This window comes from Malurus melanocephalus, unplaced genomic scaffold (genome assembly GCF_030028575.1).
Source record: "Malurus melanocephalus ecotype Western Australia unplaced genomic scaffold, MMel_1.1 scaffold_1218, whole genome shotgun sequence".
NCBI lineage: Eukaryota > Metazoa > Chordata > Aves > Passeriformes > Maluridae > Malurus > Malurus melanocephalus.
The window spans coordinates 10,225-33,901 of record NW_026624450.1 but is presented as its reverse complement, the minus strand read 5'-3'; the positions used below and the strand labels follow the sequence as shown (position 1 = coordinate 33,901).

General features: G+C 38.5%; 1 protein-coding gene across 1 annotated transcript in view; it reads right to left on the bottom strand.

The window, feature by feature from the left end:
• LOC130586596 (BMP/retinoic acid-inducible neural-specific protein 3-like) overlaps positions 1–23,677 on the bottom strand; it is a gene marked incomplete at its 5' end in the record, with an annotated part of 54,159 nt that overhangs the window by 20,995 nt on the left and 9,487 nt on the right. Inside the window, 2 exons of the mRNA XM_057387454.1 lie at positions 2,023–2,259; positions 4,888–4,993. Of these exons, the coding sequence (XP_057243437.1) occupies positions 2,023–2,259; positions 4,888–4,993 (343 nt within the window). The remainder of the gene's footprint in view (positions 1–2,022; positions 2,260–4,887; positions 4,994–23,677) is intronic.

The following is a 23,677-nucleotide window of genomic DNA, read 5'->3' as shown; positions in this document are numbered from 1 at the left end:
TTCACAGCGCCATAGACAGGAATTAATTAATTCATTAATTCCTCTGCAGTTAAGAGAGGCTGTATAGACCAGCAGTGAGTGCTCTGGATTATTTTGCCCCTTGCTTCTCAGACTGAAATTACTACATAATCTGGCCTTCTTTCTAGTGAATTTATTTTTTATTATAAATAGATTAGAATAAARCAACAAACTATTATCTCAAAAGCTGACTTCAACTGATTTAGACAGATTTAGCAGCTTTTTAGTTTTYCTTAATAAAGGTCACTTTTGTTCCCAGAACATGCTATTAACATGGATCAGATCACGCTGATATTTGTTAAAGTTTTTCATCACGTAAATATTGCTCAAGCTCCAAAKTTTCAGAATATGTCTCAATGATTATAAAAATATGTATGTATATGTAWWTAAATCAGTGTGGCTGGRAATGCTTACAGACCATGTGTGACAGCACTGCAACTGCTGCTCAGTGGTAATRTATGATTTATATGAGGTTGAATGCTCAACGACTGAGTTATCGATCAAAAATTCACATGCCACCATTTTTTCCAAGGTTACTTATCTCATCTTCCCATGAACATCTTTATGCAAAACAGTTTATGAGATAAAAGCAGAAATATTCTAAGCTACCTCTGAGTTGTGGAAGTCATGCTTGGTATACTTATTAGATTAAAAATGTTCTAAATATTTCAAGGGCTAAAGAGGGGAGTGTGGCATACGTCTTAATGATGTTAATAACCGTAATTTCACACTTCTTAGTAACCACACCTACTAGCAATTACCAAATTGACAGATATATGTGAAGTTGGCATTTTAGTGATTCACCCAGCAGAGCCAGAGAGTCTTTTAAAAGCCCAGAATTTAACTCTTACTGATATTCCCCTGMCATTCATGTCACAGACCTGAGCACAGGGCTAGAAATGCAGCTGACAATTCAAACTCATCATTAACCTGATATCCACATACAGCTCACTATAAAAATCCTCCACAGACTCAGATGTGTGTGCTCTTCCAGCTTAACTAAAATTGTTGTTAAATAAGTGCCTTCAAAGGACATTCTTCAGGCACTGAACAGTGTCACAGCCCATTCAGATAGCACAAAATATGGCAAAATATGTGCCACTCTGAAAAATCAGTATATTTTCCCTAGTTTGCAAAGTAGAAAATGATGGCATGGCTCTACAAATAATTAAAGGTGTCCAAATAGTCGTTGGAGAAATGCACCCAAATGTACACAAAACCAAAGCATAAAATTCATTCTTTTATAGTCAGAGAAGTCTGTGATACTCCAAGGAGGAATATTATAAATTGTGGTGTCCTCCTACTAACAGTGAGAATGGAGATTGGAAAAGGGCTTTAGATCTTCTAAAGAGAGTCAGATAAAAAAAAAAGCAGCATCAGAATAAAAGTTGCAACAAAGGAAATTTTAACTGCTACAGGGTCTCTTGAAATTCTCAGTTCTCTTGAACTGAGGAATCACTTTTTAACAATAAAACAAGATATAAAAATGAATTTATTTAAAGTACTGTTTTCATGCATAGTTTTGTACCGAGATTTATTCTGCTCTTCCCTTGACCACTGTGGACTCTTCCCTGTTTCTCTTCTACGCATTTGTTCTCTTTCTTCAACTACAACTGATTAAGCCCTGTGATTTTTGTATTTTTTCTGACTCTTCCTTATCTCCCTCAATTTTATTTTTTTTTCTTCATGATTTTTCCCAGGTCTGCTGAGCTCTCCTTACTTTTCCCACCATCTGGCTAGACAGCTGTTSCTGATAACACCGAGCAAGTGAGTTGTGAAAACAGTTGTTCAGAAGCTGATTTTACCTGTAGTTCCCATTCTCCATGGAACAGGAAGTTCTGATGATCAGAACARGTGAAATGATGTATGAAACAAACCGTGATGCATTCAGGAAAAATTAATATGGCACAAACGAGTTGTAGAGACAACACAGATTGGGCCAGATTAAACCTAAACCAGTCTATGAGATAGAGCCAAAGAGGAAAAAAAACCTAAAAATCTCACCAGATTCTTCAAATTCACTGTTGTAAGCATTCCAGGTCTCACTTATGCGGAGCAGGCTTTCTTCCATGGCTTGAATGTCCATGTAGGGACAATTGCACTCGGGGAATTTGGGGCCACACTGACACCAGCAGTCATTGTCCTTGCAGATGAACTCTCCCTCGGAATTGCAGGCAATGTAGCTCAGAGCTGCCTGGACAAAATGCTCTTGCAGGTACTCAGGCAGGATGACCTGAAGACCTGGAGGAAAGGGAGGAAATATCATGGCATTGGACACAAAGGAACTTCTGGAGCCAAACAGCTTCCCCAACTATGCAGCAAACAAACATGCATATGGAGTTTTTAGGAAAATTTGCACATCTGTTCAGCATTTTTACTATGCCATGTATTTTCTTTCKCAATAATTCTTTTCAGATATATTTCTGACATTTCCCTCTCAGCATGGAGCATCCATCCACTAAGGGGTAATCTGTATTCCTCAGATAGAGCATTTACTGTTGTGATCTTTCTAGGGGGATTGGATAACATCAACGTCTTGGGAAGAGCGCTGAGTGAACAGCAGCAGGAATCACACAGCCAAATTGTAATCTTGGTGCCAGCAATAATGCAGATTCTGAAAATGCTGAGGAAGGGAAAGCAGTGCTGAGAGACAGCGTAAAGAGACAGCATAATCAGGACAAGGAGAGTAAACATTTCCATCTGAAATTGGGCTTGATTTCCATGTTTCCTTTGACACAACAAGATGCAGCTTGTCTAAATAACTCCAGTTATCTCTCGTGATTCCATAGGGGCAAACTAAGAAGGAAGGGGAAAATTGGGCTGGAGGAAWTTTTTGAAAAAGAAAATTTGTCTGATTGTTCACTTTTTTCTGGCAKTGGTACTAAATTGCTCTGGGACAGTCAATTGGATGTGAAGGGCAGGGCTAAAAACCTTGAGAAAGAAAACTCATTCATAAATCTGCTAAAAGTTTAGCATGGAAAGGGTGCAAAGTCCAGCTCCTGTGGGGCTCAAAAAAACTCCTGCAAATGTTGTCACAGTGATGTRTCAGAATCACAGAGCAGGTGAATCAAAAATTCACAATGTTTGTGACCAGAAAATTGTGTCCATTGTTCATGAGATTGCAGCAATGGGAATGATCATTTTACAGGGAAGAGTTTTAACTGTCTAGCTCCCAGTCACTCAGAAATTTTTATTTATGATWTGTTGYTATTTTCTGTGGTAAACATAATCTCTCTGGAACCAGTGATTAGTGATCCAAGTAATTTCTCAGCATATAAATTGGGTGTTTGGTGATATAACCTTCTTCTCCATATCCACTTGGACAATTTCACCAGAGATTTATCCCTTATTCTGAGATATATACAAAAATAGAGCTGCAACAGTAATTTCAGAACCCTTCCGAGTCAAAGTTCATATCACAATTGCTGAAAGCTGGTCTGTCTGTACTTTCTTCTGTTCTGTGGCAAAATTTGTAAAACTCTGCTGTTTCCTGAGTAAATTTTCTAATGTAGTTKTGTGCCTGTGAAAAACCATGAGGCTGTGAAAGGAAAAAAAGCCCAGTTTGATGCTTCCATGAAAGAGTTTACACAGTTCTGATAAAGCATTTCTCCCCATGACAATCCAAAGGCAACCAACTACAGTTAGAGAGATGCAAAAGTTATTTTCCAAATAACTCACAAACATCATGAATATGCTGGAAACCATAAAAAAAACCCCAAATTATTTCTGGAAATGTTCATTGCATCCCAGTGGAAATGATAAATATTTAGTTTAAAAAAAATTCTCTCTGGGAAATAATTGTATGTTTTTATGGCTTTTAATCTGTTCTGGGAGGAAAGGAAAGGAAGAAAACACACATGGAYACTTCAAGGAAGARTCACAGAATTATRGAATATCCTGAGACTGAAGGGATCACAGAGTTCATCATCCCTGAGAGCTCTTAATATCTACCAACCACTTCACACTGCATGTCTGAGTGATTTACATAATCAAATAGAAAATTTAAAGTATTGGAAATAATCATATATCTACCTGCAACTGCAAATTAAAAATTGTACTATTCTCTTGTGGTTAGAGTCAGAGGTATACACAAATATAGACATTAAAGAGAATTTAGTGGGGTTTTTCATCATCATAAGTTGCTAATGTAACTGAAAATAGCAATTATTAATGGCCTAGTACCATAAAGAGGGATTTTTCAAAAATTTTTATGTCCTACTATGCAGACTGGAAAATGTTTTTGCTAAAACTAAAAAAAAAAAAAAAAAAAAAGTGTAGAAATGATTACTTTATTTTTTATTTTGCTTTCTCTTTGTGCTTTTTTTTATCTTTCATTTTTATATATATGCAATTACTACTGTTTTCCTAGTGAGTGAGATTTTTGACCTTCCATGTTTTTTTTTAAATTCCCAAGAGGAGCCCTTTGGCTCCTCCTGATTTACATTCAAAAATGTGTATCCTGCTCCTCTGGTAACTCCATTAATTTTGGTGGCACAGCCACATGAGGTGTGAGGTTCTGCTCAGCATGTGCAAAGCAGACTGAGTACATGAAATGTCACTCCCAGCTTGGTGAGATCCCTGGGAATTCAGGCTGTTTAAAAGGTGTGCCAGTGGATGCTAAATAGGGATGCAAAATGTTAACAGGGCTATTCAAATTATTTTCTGATGGGTGCAGAAATTGTTTCTATTTGAAAGGCAGCACGAGGTACTGACATTTCCTTCACTTTGTCTGGAGCGCACTTATTGCACACACACACACACAAAAATTAGGAAAATGACCTTTTATGAGGTGGGAGAAAGAAAAAAAACAAATAGCGTGATAAATGTCACCCCATTCCAAAACAAATTAATGAAATTACACCTACATACCTTGCAACTGAATCTTATTTTCAGGACTCTGAACCAGAACAGAGCTGACAGAATCTAGGTTGTCATAGTTACTGCAGCCGAGGGGACCGGTCCGTGTCTCTGTTACCTGATGGAAGAGAAGAGAAGAGAGAAGCCCTTGCTGGATTATTCCAAGCAGACAGAGAAGATTGCTTCGTAAAGTTTCCTTCTTTTTTCAGCCAGAAATACATTTCAGATTTAATTATGGTGAAATAATTCAATTTAATTACAAAAAGAGTGTGTTTTACAGGTTCCACAAACAAATAAGTGCTATTTCTGTCACAGACAATCCTTACAAACGTCACAATACATTACAACACCACACAAATACTACAGCAGTGTAATGCTAGAATGGTGTCAGGCCACACCAATACTTGACCAACACTCAAACAATTTATTTTTCATAGCTGTGGGAACTATGAGTTTCATAAGTACAGTTTATGAAAATGAGGACTCTGATTTTTCCTCTTGAATCTTCTGCATGTGACAACTTCTTCTTGAAATCATAGAAAAAGCTCTGATTTTTCCAGTGAAGCAGATGAGGATTTGGAATTAAAAACCCTTTATGAGTTATATTTGTAATGGTGGTAGTGGAAGAATGTTTTTTGTAAGGGAAGGGCCTAAAGTTTAGACACAAAATTCTGGACATTCTGTCTGTTGTCATCACCAAATCCACGGCCACAGAACCAAACTACAGCTACATTTATCAAAACAGAACCTCCACAAGCAGAGCTATGGCTTAACAGTGAARGATTATGTTTGGGGGAGAGCAGTTATTTAAATCATAGAATCATYAAGGMTRGAAAAGCCCTTTCAGATCTTCAAGTCCAAACATTACCCCAGCACTKCCAGATACATCACTAAACCATGTCCTAAGCACAACCCCATGGGTTTTGAACATTTCCAGRAATGGAGATTCCACCACAGTCCTGGGCAGCCTGTACAGGGTCTAGCCATCCCTTCAGTGAATCAATTTTTCCTCATATCCAATCTAAATGTCCCTTGGTATAACCTGATAAGTAAATACATTTGAATAAAAAGGAAAAAAAAAAGTAGTAATTTATATGTTTCCTGGAATATTATATACAATTCTWAAGTGTCAACAAAGTAATTAAAAAGGCCAATTTCTTTTAAAAATGAGAATGGTCTAATAGAATTTCTGGACAATGAAGCACCTGTGATGGCCAGGGAAGGCAGTCAACAGAACAAGCAGCCACAGGAAACCCAAGACCTTAACAGGGGTGGATATACCATGATCTCACATTTTTTAATTGCATTGAATACTGTAGAAAATTCATGGGTTTGTAGTTCCTTCTCCTTTGTATCAAGAAGAGGCAGACAGAAGAGGGTGAGAGTGGAATAAAAGCAGAGAATTCTGGCTATGGATTATCATCCCAGACTCACCGACTGCCAAAGCACAACCAATCCCTCTGTCATGCACCTCCAAACTGTTCTCAGCCACTATCCTGGAAATTCCTGCTTCTCTTCCTTTCACTATTTCAGAAATTGTGGCCAGATTTACCCTTATCTGATATCTGCCTCACTTTTGAACACAACCACTTCAATTTTCTGTCACTTCAGGTATCATATTCAGCTCTGGATCTCCTGGACAATGTCTAAATTAAAGGGTCAAAAAAAAACCCATGCACTGAACAAGCGACTACGAGGCAAAAACAACCAACAAGAAGTATCCCAGTCCATATATAGAATCCTAATCTCTTTATACAATAACAAAAAGTGTTACCTAGATAAAATAAGAGAAATAGTCAGAACACAAAAAAGGACAGGKAAATGTTGCAATGAATTTTATCCTTACTCTGAAATATTATGCTCAGCATTCATCTATGCAAGTCTTTATTTAAAGAGCCATTTATTTTAATGTTGTTTTGGTTTCCATATCATTATTACAGTTTTCAAACATTTGTCTTCAAGGCTTCATAAAGTTATAGGGAATGTATAAACTGTAAAGCAAATTTTACAATTCCTATCYATCCCCATTACACTYATTCCTACTAAAGTCACAAAATAARCAAGRTTGGTAAATAGAGCCTATAAGCAAGGTTTTGTTCATGTCCCTTTTTGTTCATGATTCTTCACTCCTCTGAATTATGCCATAGGTAGAGACTACCTCTGTTTTGAGTGATGGTATTTAGGTGTGCCAAGATGCAGAATAGGGAAGAATAATCACTAAAAGTTTGTTCACTTTTAGAGACAGGGTATAAACATACATTGATTCAGAAGAAAACTACAAAAAATGAAAAAAGCTGAGGGCAGTTACATTTTGATGTGACTTAAGACATTCATCATTGTTGCAAGGAAGTAATAAAATACCATTCTATTAATAGCAATAATAGCCAATAAATAAGAACCTTTACTAAATGCTAAGTTTTCATTTCAATCTATATATTTATATTATTCATTCTTTTACTTTTCCTTCACACCCTCTGTCAGATGCCTTTCTCTGGCACTCTTAGCTGCTGCATAGAAAAGACATTGCAAGAAGAAATTCAAATTTATAGTCTCAGTATATAACAACAAAATGCTAAAGAAGACAAAAATCATCCAGCTTTCAACTTTTGATGGATGACCATTCTAGCCAGAGGTCAAAGTTATGGAGTTACATATGCCTTTTTATACTCTGTACAAATTCTGCTTCAAAAAGATTATAAATCAGAAAAAAAAAGTGAGTGACTGATAAATAAAAGCCCGAAATTTCTATCAAATTTTCAGATCAAATTTGATTTTCCTAAATTTGATTTTCCTAAATCATATARTCACAGTTTGTCTTGGAAGGGACCTTAAAGAATATCWAGTTCCAGCCCCTGCCATGGGGACACTTCCACTAGACCAAGYTGATCCAACCTGGACTTGGACATTTTGGAGTAACTCTGGTGATAATAAAACAGACTAGAGAAGAAAAAAAAATGAAAAGGATACAAATACATTTATTCTGGTTTAATCCAAGTGTTTCTGATGTCACTGATGATTTCATATKTTTTGTTTCAGGAACAATAGAAATGAAATTGGAAAGGCAAAGGCACATGTTTAATTATCTTCCAAGCAGAGAAGTGTGACTATGTTCAGTCCCAAAATCACAGCTGAAAACTGTTTTGTCAGAAAGTGTATTAAAAAAAAATAGGAGAGGGAAAGGTAATAAAATAGAACTGCAGATTATGCAGAGATGTAGCATGGTCCAGAAGTGACTGACTGTGTGCAAAGAGCACCAGAACCACACGCTTGTTTTGTACGAYCTGCAGCCCGCAAAGAACATTAACTCACAAAGCAAAACACCACAGAACAAAGTCATTAAATAACCAAAACCCCCTAAGAACCAGTAACAAAACACCTGTGAAATCATCTGACACGGAGCAGGCAGGATATTCTCCAGCGCCTTGTTTTCAGAGATTATCACAGAACAGCTTTCCCTGGGCAGCGGAGTTTTCAGTTCCCAGAAATAAACTCTAACATTTGGCATTAATGAGACAAATGCCTACAGTTTTCAGTCAGTTAAATCTCATAACCATGGTGATAATGACCCGATTATAAGTGCACTGAGAACATACCTCCTAGCACTTAAGCAGGGCTGAATTCTTGTGATATCAGTGGGTAGTATTTCCCTGGGAAACAGTCTGCTTTTTTTGTCCACGATAATTAAGCCTATAGAAGACTTTCCTAATAAAAGGRAAACATATTTCCGCAGAGATTTTGCTCCTGGTGTGTCCTTGTAAGCACATGCAGCTAATATTCCTAACGAAGTGCCCATGCAGAGGTGGTGTGTGCCTTGCATAAAGGACTGTCCTCTCCAGCAGGACTCTTTAAAAATGGATTTGGCTTCTAAAGATGAGCACTGAGCCAACACAAAGGCGGATGAGGCAATGCTGGTCACTGCAGGATAGGCAGCTGCGTTCACATTCACAAAAACCTATTTCATACTTTAACCATTCAAATAAGGAATTAGAGCAAACTCCTCATATCCACGGGAGGGAGGAAGGTCTGTTCTGAATGGTTGTGCCAACAGGAGATAGGGCAAAAGCGTGGAATGGGGAGAAAGCTGAAGGCTTTTGGATTTCCCTGAGCAAGGTGATGGAGGTGCTGGGCTGATGGCTGGAGCTGGTGAACTTTGAGGTCTTTTCCAGCTGGAAAAGTTCTGATTTGTGACCTCCCTACCATGCTCACCTTCAGGGCTTGTCCTGCAGCCATGCTCCCACACCCTGTAATCCCTGCCCATTCTGCAGTTAGTGCTCATTTCACCTTAAAAAAGAGTTGATCAAATAAATAGGCACTAAATGTACTTTCTATTTAAATGTGGATCTCCTGCCAACTCTCTTCTTTCTTTTCCCCCAGGCTTGACAGTTTTTTCACAAAAGCACCTTTATTCCAGCACTTCCCTTTGCCACACAATAGTTGCTGCTCCACTGCCCTATTTTTGTCATTGAACATATTAAAAAACTCCTGCTAATGAGTGTGTAATTAAAAYGAATCAAATTTTCTGAGTGCTCCAAACACTGATACTTCGCATGCTACGGGCTAGATGAACATTATGAACATTTCTGAAGGAGGTACAGAMAAACCAGCAGCATTCACAGTGTCAGGGGTTGGATTCATGTTTTCAATATGATTTTTTTAATTGCCAGCAATCTAAAACAATACCTCAAAGGCATACAACGTTCTCAACACATTTTCTAACAGCACAGGGCTGATGCTTTAATTTGAAGAACCCACTAACTCAGGAGACTTGGAAATGCTCCCACCRTATTTTTCTGTCATCTGTAAGATGGAATAGGAATAGTAAACCTGATCTTTCTGCAAAAGAGATAATTGCAAAATTTCCATTAACATCATTAGAAGAGAAATAGGGACTTCTTTCAAGTTTCTGGGTAAAGAGACAACTTTGAATTTTACTGAATACAGCACTAAAGCTTCCCAAGAGATCAGTGTAATTCTCCCATTCACTCTGCTTTGTTTCTACACTCCCAGGAATTTACTGTGAACCAGACTGTTACTCTAAAATAACAAGGAAACTGAAATGTATGCTCCTTACATAAAGCATTAAATACCTTGCAAATAAGAATATTTCAGGAACTGGAAATGAACTCACACTATTTGAACTCTGTGGTGTTACTTCTGTTAAAAATACCATGACTTTTTAATGCTATTCAGGTTTGTCTGATAGGGAAAAATCACCTCTCTGCCCAAGTCTATTCCCCACTATCTCAGGGAGCWTTTATTGTCTGTAAATTCCAGGAGAATCCACAAGAATATTGGAACTAGTCTGGCAGCACTGACAGCTCTGGCATTGCAGCCACAATTTTCCCTTTTCAAGGACATTTTAAATCCACTGCCTGTCAGATGCCACATTCCCATGCCACCTTCTGGATTGCAACAGGGAAGTTTGCAGGAAATGAGGCTGCTGGAAAATCAGTCAGGGCAGCAGTGCCAGAGCCTTTATTTCCTGAACTTTCAGAAATCAAAGGTGCATCAGCCTCACACAGAGAATAAGGACAGGCATTCTCTCCAAAAGAACAGGTTATCTCTTTTAATTAATCTTGAAGAATAGATGACAGTGAAGTTCTCTTAAAGAGAAGTAATAGAGTTAGCAAAAATGTAATAAAAACACAGGATTTTGTTTCAGTTTCCATTTGGCTAGTTCAGCTTGCCCATATCTTACTTAAATTAACACTAATATTATTTTTTCTCAGCTTTTATTGCCTAAAGAGACAGCTGAGCAACAAACAGTAAATGAAATCTATATATTTGGTTTAAAAGATAAAATTAGAAACACTGAAAACAGTATAGATACAAATTAAAATAATATTTCAYGTTCATAAAAATCTCAAGGTATCTGCAGAAAGCAAAAGCAAAGATGCCTGCTGAAGAAAAACCCACTTCCCAAATTCYCATCCTTTTCCAAATATAATTCCATTACTATATAAAGCACAAAAGGCTCCAAAGAAATTTTGGGGCCCATACTGTAAAGGCAGGGCATCTTCTTACTTTTAATCCAACCAGAAAATCCCAAGCAAGGATTTCCCAGGAGAATTAGGAATAGGATTTGTATCTTCATGGATCAGCTCCAATAGGCAACGCTGAGGCCACTGGGAGTTTTCACTGTGTCCCCATTAGTTTCAAAAAGACAGGATGATTTGCTTAATTATGAGACTCACAGATATTATTAGTCATAATAATACTGCAATTGAATGGATTTTTTTTCTAAGTTGCGAAATTATGAATAAAAATGTAGTCCTTCCTGAATCAGGATGAAAAGYAAAAGGTTCCTTTTCTATTTGAAGTGTCAGGAAAAAGATCTACTTGATAAATACAAAAATARTCTTTTGATTTTGCCTTTAATGTGGTCAGTTTTAAAAATTATGTATATATTATCTTAAAGTGAAAAAAAATTACAATTAAAAAAAAACCCCAAACTTGTGCTAAAGAAAAAATATGACAGGTTAACATAAGGTCCTAAAAATAATCATGAAAGTCATTTAAAGTCTTGAGGCTTAAAAATCAAAATGATAAGGGCAGGTTAATTAAGAACTCAATTTTCTGTAGAGATATTACTTTTGCTTATACGTTTCTGTGCAATTTTAAAACTACATTGTGATATTCTTTGCAGCAATATCTCTAACAATTTAGCAATTGAAGCTGTTTCCAGGACTGGTGTTTCCTGCCCAGAGCCTGCTGATGATTTGTGCTGTCCATGGCACTCCAGCTCGGAACACCCTGCACCTCTCTCACGGTCACATCTGCAGCAGGACATTTTTCATGTCCATTTTATTTTGCCATCAAACTCCCCCTCCTGGGGTTGTCATCCCAAGCTCTCACAAGGAATCACATTAGTGTCCATAACGTGGATGTCTGCCTGGCTCAGAGATGTGTGCAGGGATTTATTTTTAGGTTATATCCTCATTACTTCCCACCCATTTATTCCCTCTGGTAAATGACTGTAGCACATTTGCCCTTTCTGTCTCATTTGTATGRCCAACTCTCAACTCACAGTTTTGCTAAACTCTTTGTTTTTATGCAGCTGGTTTTAGTGTGTTTTCCTGCATCTTTGCACACCTACCTACAGACAAGGCAGCTACAACAGATCTATAACTGAACCATTAAATCCTTATCAGCTGTTCAAGCTAAAGGGAATTATGTTCATTAAATTTGTGTTTGAGAAGTAGAGCAACTTAATACTGAAGGTTTAAACTTCATTTCATATAGCTGCTTCATTCATATGGAAAGTTCTGGCTGAGAACCTGGAGATTCTCAATATTATTTCATGAACTAAACAAGAAGAGATATTTTAATGTACAGAAGACTGCTCTTAGAATAAGATTCTGAGGGCAACGTTACCCAGAGAGACTGCTGAGCCCAGCTGGAAAACCTTTCAAATCATCCTGATTCATGGGAATAGAAAGACCTATCAAATATCAAGACCTGTTCATTAAAACATACATGAATGTGTCCTACTATGGATGGGTAGGAATATTTAGAATATAGAATATAGGATCTTGTCCAAGAGTTTTCATTAATTTCTTTCTGGTCCTGACATAGATGAGACAATGCCAAAGGCAAAGAATGATGAATCATGAGGGCAAGTGCATTTCTTCCACCAAAAAGCAGAAAAAGAGAGAGCCAGAGTTCCTATCAGCATAAGAATCTAGGGAAGGAGGGAAGTTGAGGAGGAAAAAGAGGCAAGATATGAAAAAAAAGCAGTGCTTATTATCAGGACAGTGGAGTCCTGTGGAAGGGAAAGGACTTTGTTCTGCTCAGAAGTGAACGGAACTCGACCACCTGCAGGTTTTGCTTTGTTCCTATGCAGGCTAGCATGTGAGGTAGAACATTTCCAGGTATCTACATGTCCAGCTCCTTTCAAGGTATGGTAAGTCAAAAACCTTTTGACAAGGGTTRTTTTCTCAGWTAAWGGAAAATTACAAATGTAACTATCCRGATTAAATTAATACAYACCAYWGTATCTTTTCTTTCTGCCCTTTTACTTCTCAGAACATTTATCTTATAAGCAGTGCACAGTTATTTCTAAGCCATTCCACTGTGATAGCAGGGTGGGATTCTCAGCTCACACCCTACACACCTGCCTGGCTGCAATATTTTCATCAAGGAAGGAMAGATCCTACCCGGTGTAAACCAACACCAAAGTAAGAAAAGCAGTCCAACACGTTGTATTTCACACCTGAAGGAACATGGGYTATTTATTTCTGACAATGGCTCAGTATTCCTGTGAATGTTGGGTTTGAAACAGAGAATTGGAATAAGAATAAACTGCTTAAATAGACTAAAGCATGGCAGGAAAAAAAAWTAATGGTCCTCTTCAAACCATTTTCTGTATTATCATCAAGCTTTTATCATCACCTAATTTTACACATGAAGGTTTTCATGAAAAGCTGAAGGAAAAACATGAAATGATACACTTGGAGAACATAAAATTAAATTTCCTTATTAATTTACATATTAGTTGGGAGACTCTCATATCCTCCATTTGGTGGAATTAMAATACATGTTGGAAAATAATAAACTATTTTAACTGTGACACAAAAGGGGCTTTTTACTATTTCTTTTCATATCACTTTTAATAAAATTCAAAGGGAGAATAGCCAAAGCCCATGAAATGTATTAATTCCTTGGGAATTAGAGGGTTAAGTTGGGTTCTACAGAGAGAGGTAATGAAAGCTAATTTGATAAATTGGGAAGATGGTACTTGAGGCTGAGCTGTGGAAGCCCTGATCTCACTGATATCAATAGGAATAAGAAGAAACTTCTCTGACGTCAGTGGCATGTTTCATTACAAAAAGGTCAGAATCTCACCATGCAAAATTGGAACCACTTTTTATTTTGTTCACTGGATTCTGCCATGAAGTCTGTAGAACAGTGATGAAACYCTTCCAACCTTTCAGGCATTAAAGATCTGAAAATAATGATCACTCTATAGTACAGAACGTCTCCTAGATGAATAATGAAACCTTCCTTAAACCCAGCTCTGCTACARCATGTAGAAGCATTATATGCATTATCTTGTAAGAGATTAAATTATAGTTTTGCTGTCAGACATGCAAATTCTGCTGAAGCACCGTGAGAAGGTCTACAAGGTAAAAATAACAGGGGAGTACAGAAGACAGCAATGATACAACTCCCTGTGCCAGTTAGCTGTGAAGGATTCCCATACAAGGGATAATATTTCACACTAAATGAGTAGATCAAAAGGGATGATTGCAGATTGAATCATAAACCATAACAACAAAAAGTGTAAATATGTAATATGAGCAAAAATTCTCTAGGAAAAATAGTATGAACATTGAAAACTTTCCACAGACTTTTATTATTCTCTGAGCTGATTTTTTCTGACTCGGAGWCTCTATTTGTCTGAGATATTCTTCCTAATCTGACCTCTGTGTTCATACAGGCTGTTGATACATGCTATCTCCTATTTCTGAGAGCTCAGAGGCAGGGAAAAGTTATGTGAATTTTATAGTCCTTGCTTGACATTCTCTGACCTGCTGACAGGCAGTAGCTGCCAATTAGAGGATGGAGGACAGGCAGAGTGCTGAAGTTTCCCAGCCCATACACAAGCCAGCCAGAATAAGGATCAAATTGAAATCTGTACAAATCTGAGCATCTCCAAATTCATGCTGGAACGCTCTGCTCTAACTGCACTGTTCAATATGTTCACTCTGGAGCTCTCAATTCTTAAACCCTTCTCCATCTTCTGGCTTTATTTACTTTAGCTTCACTTTTTTAGGGGAAGGGGAAAAAAAAAAAGGGTATGGAACTTTTAAGGAACTGTAGTGTGAATTGTTTATAGGATTTTGACAACTGTGATGGCAAGTGTTGTGTGAGTGCTGTTAAGGTCTCTCTTTGCATATGTATATTTATAGCCTGCTCAGGGTTTGGCAGTCTTCATTTCCCTGTTTGTTTTTTACTCTTCTCCTTTGACTAAATTCATAACTAATAGAAGAGTCCTTCAATTTKCTTTGCTCTTGTCATGCTTTCTATCCTTTTCTGYTGTTGYTTTGTRGTGTTTTGGGKTGKYTTTTTTTATTAAGTGAAGAACRGTTATCTAAAATCTTTCCAAGATRCTTATCCAAGCATCTCTATTATGTGCTATTTTATTGTTTTGGAAGCAACTCTTGCTGTGCTGCCARTGAGCTGGCGATTACTTGCACTCATTACTCCTCTGCACACTCTGCTGCAAAGATAACGAGAGTGTAGCTGGTATCAGAGGCTGCTGGGACACATCCTGTAATGAGAGTCTCGTGCTGCAGTTGCTGTGCTGGATGGTGGCAGTGATGCTGCTGAGTGAGCTCTGAGAGTGAGCAGTGAAATGTTCCTGCTTTACCTTGCTGGGCTGGCTTTGGAATCACAGAACCACAGGATGGTTTGGATTGTGAAGGGATCTCAAATCCCATCCAGTGCCATGGTCAGGGACACCTTCCACAGTCCCAGGCTGCTCCCAGCCCCACTGTCCAACCTGGCCTTGGACACTGCCAGGGATCCAGGGGCAGCCACAGCTGCTCTGGGCACCCTGTGCCAGTTCCACCCCCTCACAGGGAACAATTCCTTCCCAAAATCCCATCTGTCCCTACCCTCCTTCAGCTCAAAGCTATTTCCCCTTCTCTTATTGCTATTTGTCCTTGTCAAAAGTTCCTTTCCATCTTCCTTGAAAGCTCTCTTTAGCTATTTTAGGYTTTCCCCCACTCGTTTTCTCTCACTCTCTGAAATAATGAGTTGTGCTGTTTTACACCTGCTCAGGAACTGACCTCTRTGTTACCTTTCAGAGAAAGCAGCCCTGGAGATTCAGTTTAATTAAAACTCAACTGTCCAACTGAATGAAAGAGGTTTTTAATACCATCACCTGAAATTCTTCAGTAAGATATGGAAATAGGTTCTTAATCTTTACACTCGGTGTTTTCTTAGAATTAGTGAACAGTCCACAAATAGCASTCACAAGATCTTGCTATACCTATGGTGAACTTAAGCCAAAGATCTCCAACAGCTTGCAGATAAAAAAAGTATGAAAGTATTTTGTTTTTATAGTGAGACAAACACAAATCCTGTGCATCGGTGCAACAGAGGATGGTACAGAGACTTCTTAGCTACCTTTGGTTGATGCTCCAAGTCTAATTGCAGGTCTCAGTTTTTMTGGCAAGATTAAATAATGATCCAAATATAAATTTTAAATTCATAACTAGCCATATTACTAACAAACTGGATTTGTGAAGCTGTTAATATTGAATATTATTGAATATTATTGTAATATTTCTAAAGAAACATGCAAAAGCATTCAATTCTTACAGAAATTTCAGGGGAGAAAAATATTTGAGATCATCATTTCTATATATTTCCTAGTTTTTAACTCCCCCTTGGAGAAATGTCAAGATTTGGATTTGTATGAAGGCAGTCTTATCTCCCAAGGTAGTGGAGAACTTGGAATTTGATAATGTCCTGAACAAYTGAAAATTGTTCAAGGACCTGTCCTTGAAAATCTGTCCTGTGGATTTTCCTTGACGTCCTTAAATCATGTCACCAAACCTACAGCATGGTGAAGCTCCAAATTTTTGATAAGGATCAATAMTTTCTGACTCTTAATTTCATAGATTTGTACAATTAAATTTACATTTATATTTCATTTCTTCAATGAAATTAATAAACCTACTATCACAGCACATTCGAAACCAATGTTTCTAACCATGATTTTACACTTTAAAGCTGCTGCTGGACAGATTTTTTTCCCAATCTTTGGTCTTTTACAAGGTTTCTCAGCTGCATAGTCTTCAATTGTCCCCACAAACTGAATGGCTAAAGTGAGAGCAAGAAGGGTTCAAGATTTGGATATCAAAAGCTTCCTAAAAAAACCCCTGGCTGTTTATACCAAACTGTGCAAAGTGTTGAGATGTAGAATTTGCCAGAAATCTGACAAGAGCTGAAGGCTCTATAGTATTTCAGTATTTCGACTTTTGATTACAGCAATTACTTGAATCCACAAAAAAACATATTCAAATCGGAGGCATGAAAAAAATTGAACCAAGCAAGCTTTTTCAGACAAAACAAAGAAACTCCTCCTAAAAAAGGTCTGTATTTCAGGCTGAGTTTTGAGTGAGAAACTAATTTCATTAYACTTAAGTTTCCTCTCTAACAACCCACCATGAGTCATTCACGGGTTAATTATAGATAATCAGATACAGTTACCATCACAATAGAGCCCTGCTCTTTGTAATCTAAACTTTTCAGATTCAACAAAATGCTTAAATCTCTCATAGCAAAGAAAAAAAAGTGGTTTGGGGAAAGTAAAAAGCAAATTGCACAATAAAATTTAATTGGAATTACAGGGCACATTCTCAGGGATGTTTATTCTTTCTCACTCAGATGGAATAAATGGACTGTAATCTGGCTGTAAATAGCTGGTGGAAAATTCAATTTATGCATCTGCTCTTCTGTTGCCTCCTGTTCCTTTGTTGCACTGAGGCTGTCCCAGAACTGTTTGGACCCTACAATAACACCTCTGCTGTATTCACCTGGCCCAGCTCCCACCAAAGGAGGRGTATTCTGGGATGGAAGGTGATGTCCTGTTCCAAGGGAGCTATGGAGCAGCCTCCTTTCATTAATGGCAATGCTATAACATAACTGTTTATCATTTTGCAGAATGCAGTGCGACTATTCAGTAATATTTAATTTACCAYGCAGCCAAGGTTGTTTTTCTGTGTTTTGCACAATTTTTTGACTGACTGCAGAAGCTGGTTAGGGACAGTGCCGGAATTACAGCTTGTAGCAAAGTGGAACTGTGATCATCTGAGCAGAGCATGCTGCTGTGCCCCAGAACTGGGGGCAGGAAGCAGATGAAAGCCAGATGTACAGTGTACAGCCTTCTCCCACCGACCCACAAGCACAGAAGTGCCCAATTATCTGRTAAGAGCTCGGCAGGGTCACTCTGCCAGCGGGCAGGGGCAGGACACGTGGCCAGAATCACAGCAAACGCTGCAGCAGCACACAAACCTATCCTGCTCACGCCATCCCTCAGCCAGAAAAGGCCAGAGGTCACCCCATGGGCTGGGGTCAGTGCACAGCACCAGGTCAGTGCCAGGCTGGGTCACCTGGGGTCAGTGCACAGCACCAGGGCAGTGCCAGGCTGGGTCACCTGGGGTCAGTGCACAGCACCAGGTCAGTGCCAGGCTGGGTCACCTGGGGTCAGTGCACAGCACCRGGTCAGTGCCAGGCTGGGTCACCTGGGGTCAGTGCACAGCACCAGGGCAGTGCCAGGCTGGGTCACCTGGGGTCAGTGCACAGCACCAGGGCAGTGCCAGGCTGGGTCACCTGGCCCTGGGCTGCAGCCACAGTGACACCTTGGGCAGCTGCTGTCGCAGAAGGGAAGACTCAGACCACTCAATATGAGTTATAAGCAAACTTTGATTTATTGCAAACAATGTCTAAGTTTTATAGTACGCATAATTAGCTCATACATATTCTGTAATACATAKATCTCATAGGTCCACATCCTAAACATCAACTCCACCTTTAATGATTCACTTGCCAAYTTCCCTTATCTACTTCTACTTTTTCCCAGGGCTAACCAACACAAGCATCTTGTAGGGAGTTTCCAGCGCCTTAAAAACATGATGTCCTTGCATTGCCTCCCCACTGCTTCAGAATAATTGTTCACACAATCTCAGCAATTATCCTAGCTGAGTGCGATACCTGTACCCCTCCATCTCACCAAGCTGCTTCATGTCCATGCAACCCCTCTCAGCTAGCCAGCCTTCCACAATTCCGCCGTTTTTTCTTTTGGGCAAGTAACACGCGATGGGTCACTTGCTCAGCTTCTTTCATAAAACAATTCTAAGTTATTCGAATAACTATTAGAATCAAAAGCAAAGTGCCAAAAAAAGCATAAGCCTTCTTTAATACAACTCGCAAGCCAATTTATCATACCTAGCGATGTCAAYCAATTGCTARAGTCAAAACCTGTCTGCTCTCTCAAATCACCAAGATGGGATTTTATCTCGTCAATCCTTTTATGGATGGACTGCGAATGGTCAGAAAGATTCATACAACACATCCCCTCAAACTCCTCACGTACATGGCCTTGTGCTAAAAGCAAAAAATCTACTGCAGCTCTGTTCTCTAGTACAGCATGTCTTACACTAACAACATCTTGTGATAGCATATCTATGGCATCAGAGGTGCGGTTTATTTCACCCCTTGACCAGCAGCCTAAAAAGTAACCCCTTTACTCTGGGACAGGCCTCTTTTATCCACTTTAGCAACCAGTGCATACATTTGTGTCACACATACATTGGTCAGTGAGGCTGTCACTTTCTACTCATCAGCATAGGATTGGTAGGTTTGCAAAAGCTACAGTATTAGTATTGTTTATAATTGTAAGCCACCTGCATTATCAATTCTTCATTCCAACTTCTTTTTCTCAAGACAGCCAAGGACRTGGCRTTTTTCTCCCATGCAGGCTGTTAAYRCTCCCTRCAGCTGCRGATCAGCATTAGGGCACTGAGCACCATCGTGGGRAGGGCTCAGAGTATTCCCATTATTGGAACCACCGGGGAAAAGGGGAAAACCACTGACTTTATCCATGTTCATCCCCCAGCCTGGCAGGATTTTATTAGACAAGAGCAAAGCACACCCCATCATCCTAACAGGATGTTAATAAGGAGAACCAAGCGCCAGCCGTGCAGCTGAACAGAGATTTTCGCAGGAAAACACCTCTAAATGAGCATGCCAAGGAAGTGATGCTGGACGTGTAATATTTCAAACACAACAGGCTGTATGTTCATGTAAATGTTATGCAAATGAGACACAGCCCCAGGCACCTGGTGAGGTTCCAATGAGGCCCTGGAGGCTCCAAACTGTTGATTTAGCATATGAGCCTTAGCACTTGCACGAAAATGCATGTGTTAAAATCATACTGAATGAATATATATATATATATATATATCAGGGACTTTTGAACAAATTAAATATTGATACAAGCTATGGGTTCTTCCTATGGACATTTTGATTTCCAGTCAGAAAATGTTGCCACAGGATGATGTTACCTCTTTTAATGCAGAATAAACAGTGCATTGTCTGTGTGATTAATGTGAAGCCTCCATCAGCAGCAGCCTCAATGTTACTTTTAAGGATAATTATGTCACAGCTAACAAACTTGATTACRGACAAATTTGATTAACAAACTTGAATCATCAAATTCATCTCTCCCATTCTTTGTTCATGCTACACATTAGCAGATTTTGCTCTGAATGCTGTTGTTTTTCACTAGATGAATAAAAACTAAGAAACCAAACGCTTAAATRTTAAATCTCACTTTCCCCTTCTTTATGCTATCCTTTCTCTATGACGTAACTTGGATTTTTGATAGAAAAACTTAGCAAAATTCTGTTTTTCAGCATCTGTTCCACAAGAATATCTTGAGACCTATAAGAAAAAATTCAGCTACCACATATCTCAATGAATTTGAATGAAGACAAGAATTTCTCAAATATTATATTTCTCAATTACATAAGRGAGAAAGAATGATTCATTATACGTTGCTTTCTAAAGAGATATCTCTAGAATTTAAGAGGACACATTTTAGGGTTTTTTACCAAAAAACTAATAGAGTTTTATAATTCTCACCTTATATTTGCTGTCTTGTTGGTCTGGCTCTGTGACAAAAATAAACTCAAAATATCTCGTTCTATGTCCTATTTGTAAAGGCCTTAATCTATTAAGGAAGGATTCATTAGTCAGAGAGGCTGGAATCATYGGGAACTGAGTGGCCAAACCCAGACAGGGCCCTGATTTGTGAGTGCTGTGTTGCTCATCCTCTTTCCTGGCCTAAATAAATCCATCCTTGGAGGTGCTTTAAGGSAGCTGCAAGACTCTGTCCTACTGCTGCACACTCAGATATTTTTCTTACTCTTTTATTCATATAGGTGAGATAATGTTTCTTCTCCCAACATTTTTTTTACATTTTTTGTTGTGATTTTTTTTTTAGATTTTTTGATAATGATAAATAAATGATCATTAAATCTTACTAATGTGTTCCCAAGCTGCAATGACCAAACCAGAAAACCTAAAACACAGATAAATAGGGGAAACAAAAAATCACAAGAAAGAACACAGAATTAATGTGGCAATTTGTTTAGATGATACATCATGTGTTTATAAAAATMCCCTTTTTTAGGAGAAAACCTGCAACTGTTTTCACAGAAATAGAGAAAAAAAAAGAGGTGCAAGAGTGATATAGTCTAACATCTAAATCTATACCGATTTGGAGAAGAAAGACATTCATATTGGCTTTGTTTGCAGGGGGTTATGTGTTTTTGAAGGAAAGAAATTGTATTTGTAATCTCCTCTCTCAAATAATGTTTTAGAGGCATCCCAGACGTCAAGATAGCTGTCTCTGAATACTGCAATCAGAAAAWACGTTGGTGTGCAAGCAGTTGTGCTATTTTTTTCTAACTCCTGCTCCAGTTTCAGATTGCCCATCATCACAGGAAATGTGACAAACAATAAGTCACATAGAAAGCAAATTATTCCTGTTGATTTCAAAGTTCCAAACTCSAGGAACTGGAGTGGCAGATCTCATTTGTGCACTGGAGCTCTCTGATTTAACTGCAAATGTCGTCGGGGCTTTTGATTTGTGTTTTCAGTCTTTTCTGTTCCATATAGTATTTTTTTTTTCGGTTGGTTTATTCAGATATGCAATCCCAAAAGGGTAGTTCCTATAAGAGCATGAGTTATATTAAACATTTTTGATACTCTCAGCTCTCTCTTCCTAAAATATAAACAACTCTGTTAGTATGGTAGAGTCTAGAATACTGCAWATGAAAAAGACATCCAAAATTAACAAAAAATGATAGTATCAAATGCTAACTAGGTCCTGAACACACGATTTTTTTGTTGTTACTAACTAGCCCACAATCAAAAAATTATTCTCTATCACTGAGAAAACTTCTAATATTAATTTGGAATTTAGGGATTCCTCAAGCTGTTGCAATACCTTCATCTTGGATTTCTTTGATGGTTGTCATAAGGGAGTTATGCCAAGCTGARAGACCTTTTCCTGGGCTCCTTTGGCAAATCCCTCGTGCAGAGRAAGGCTTTGAGCAGAGCTGTGCTGAGCAAGCCAAACACAGGAGGTGCTGGTGTTGGAAATGATACAATTTTTAAAATTTTTAACCAACTGTGGTCAGGGGTTTGTTCATCTTTGTCCAGGGAAAAGGAATTAAAGTTTTTTTTCAAAAGACTGCTCCCTAGGCTGGCCTGATGAGTTTAGCATCCACAGCCTGGGAGTAGCACAGAAGACACAGGAGAGATAAGCAACCATTAACAACCATTAACCAATATCAGCACCCCTGGTGTGCCTGAGACACCTGGCCTGAAAAAAAGATCGAAAACAGAACCAAGAGTGAGGATTTAATTAGCATTGAAGGTGAARGGATCAATACCCACAGGAAACCAAATACTAAAATTRTAACATTTGGGACCAATGAACACTGAACCAATGAATTTCTCYGGGTTTTGTCTGTATAATTATATGAAAAATCTAGTWAAGAACCACGTATGATGGAATTGTTTTGCCTGCACAACTGCAGCAATGTGGATGAAATTACTTCTGTTGCCCATCCTGTCTAGAATAAAGCAATGCCCTGATTCTCTAACACTAAAAATGCTGTTGGAGAGTCTTTGATTTTTCCCACAGTTTCGGTGACACTGGGAGTTAAAAAGGCTCTCTGGAGTCTATGGTGTAACAAGCACTGGGGTCACTCATCCCTGCAGCAGCACAGGAAGGGAGGCTCTGATGGTCACCCTGGTCCCCAGGTCCTTCAGGGCATCACTTCTCCCAGATCAGCCCTCAAGCTGGGACACAGAGATCTGCTTCAGCAGCTCTKTTGAAAGCAGTCTAACTCAGATGTTAATATATGTGTTTTAATGAATAATCTCCAAATGTGCTACTTACACCCTGGATCTAAAACTTTACTTGATGGTTTTCTAATTTAAAAACAGCAGTCTTTCAAAAACCTGTGCATATAGAACAAAATAAAGTCTTTCTTGGCTGCTTTGTGCCCCTGCTTTTCAACAGAAACAGGGTTTCTGTTCAATTAAATGTTCTGACAGTTGAATTTGTCATGCAAATATTCCCAGCATCTCAATGAAAGCAGTGGAAGAAGCCAAGGTTTCATTTATCAGCATTGGTGCATCTGAWGTGAGAGCCATTTCCTGGAGGCTCCTGCCACCAATTAACCAAATCAGATTTTCTGGTGGACTAAGGCTTGGTTTGCATCCACCTCACTGGGGGAGTGGACAGAAATCATTCATTTATAGTGTTTAGAAAATTTTTTTAGACATGCAGAAGGTTTATTCTGTAAATTGTKGGTGAGGAGTGTTGAGTTTTGCATTGTAACACAAATTTTCTAAAAAAATATTTCAGTGACTAGAAAGGGCAAATTTCTTTCAGGCAGTGTTTTGTCTCCACACTTCTGTGTTCTGTCACWTGAGTTACCACTGGTTGCAGTCATCAATTATCTTCACATGGAAGAAATTTTTACATGTGGAAGGAGCCTGGTTTTAAAGGCTGCTATATATCTACATAACAAACAATCAGGTTATGAAGGTGAGATCAGARGGATGGCTGATGCCATGGTCTGCAGCCAGGATCACAGAATCATTGAACCATTAAGGTCAAAGAGAACTTTGATCATAAAATTATTGAACCATTAAGGCCAAATGGACCTCCAAGAACATCAACCTTCAAACCACTATGTCAAGTAACCCA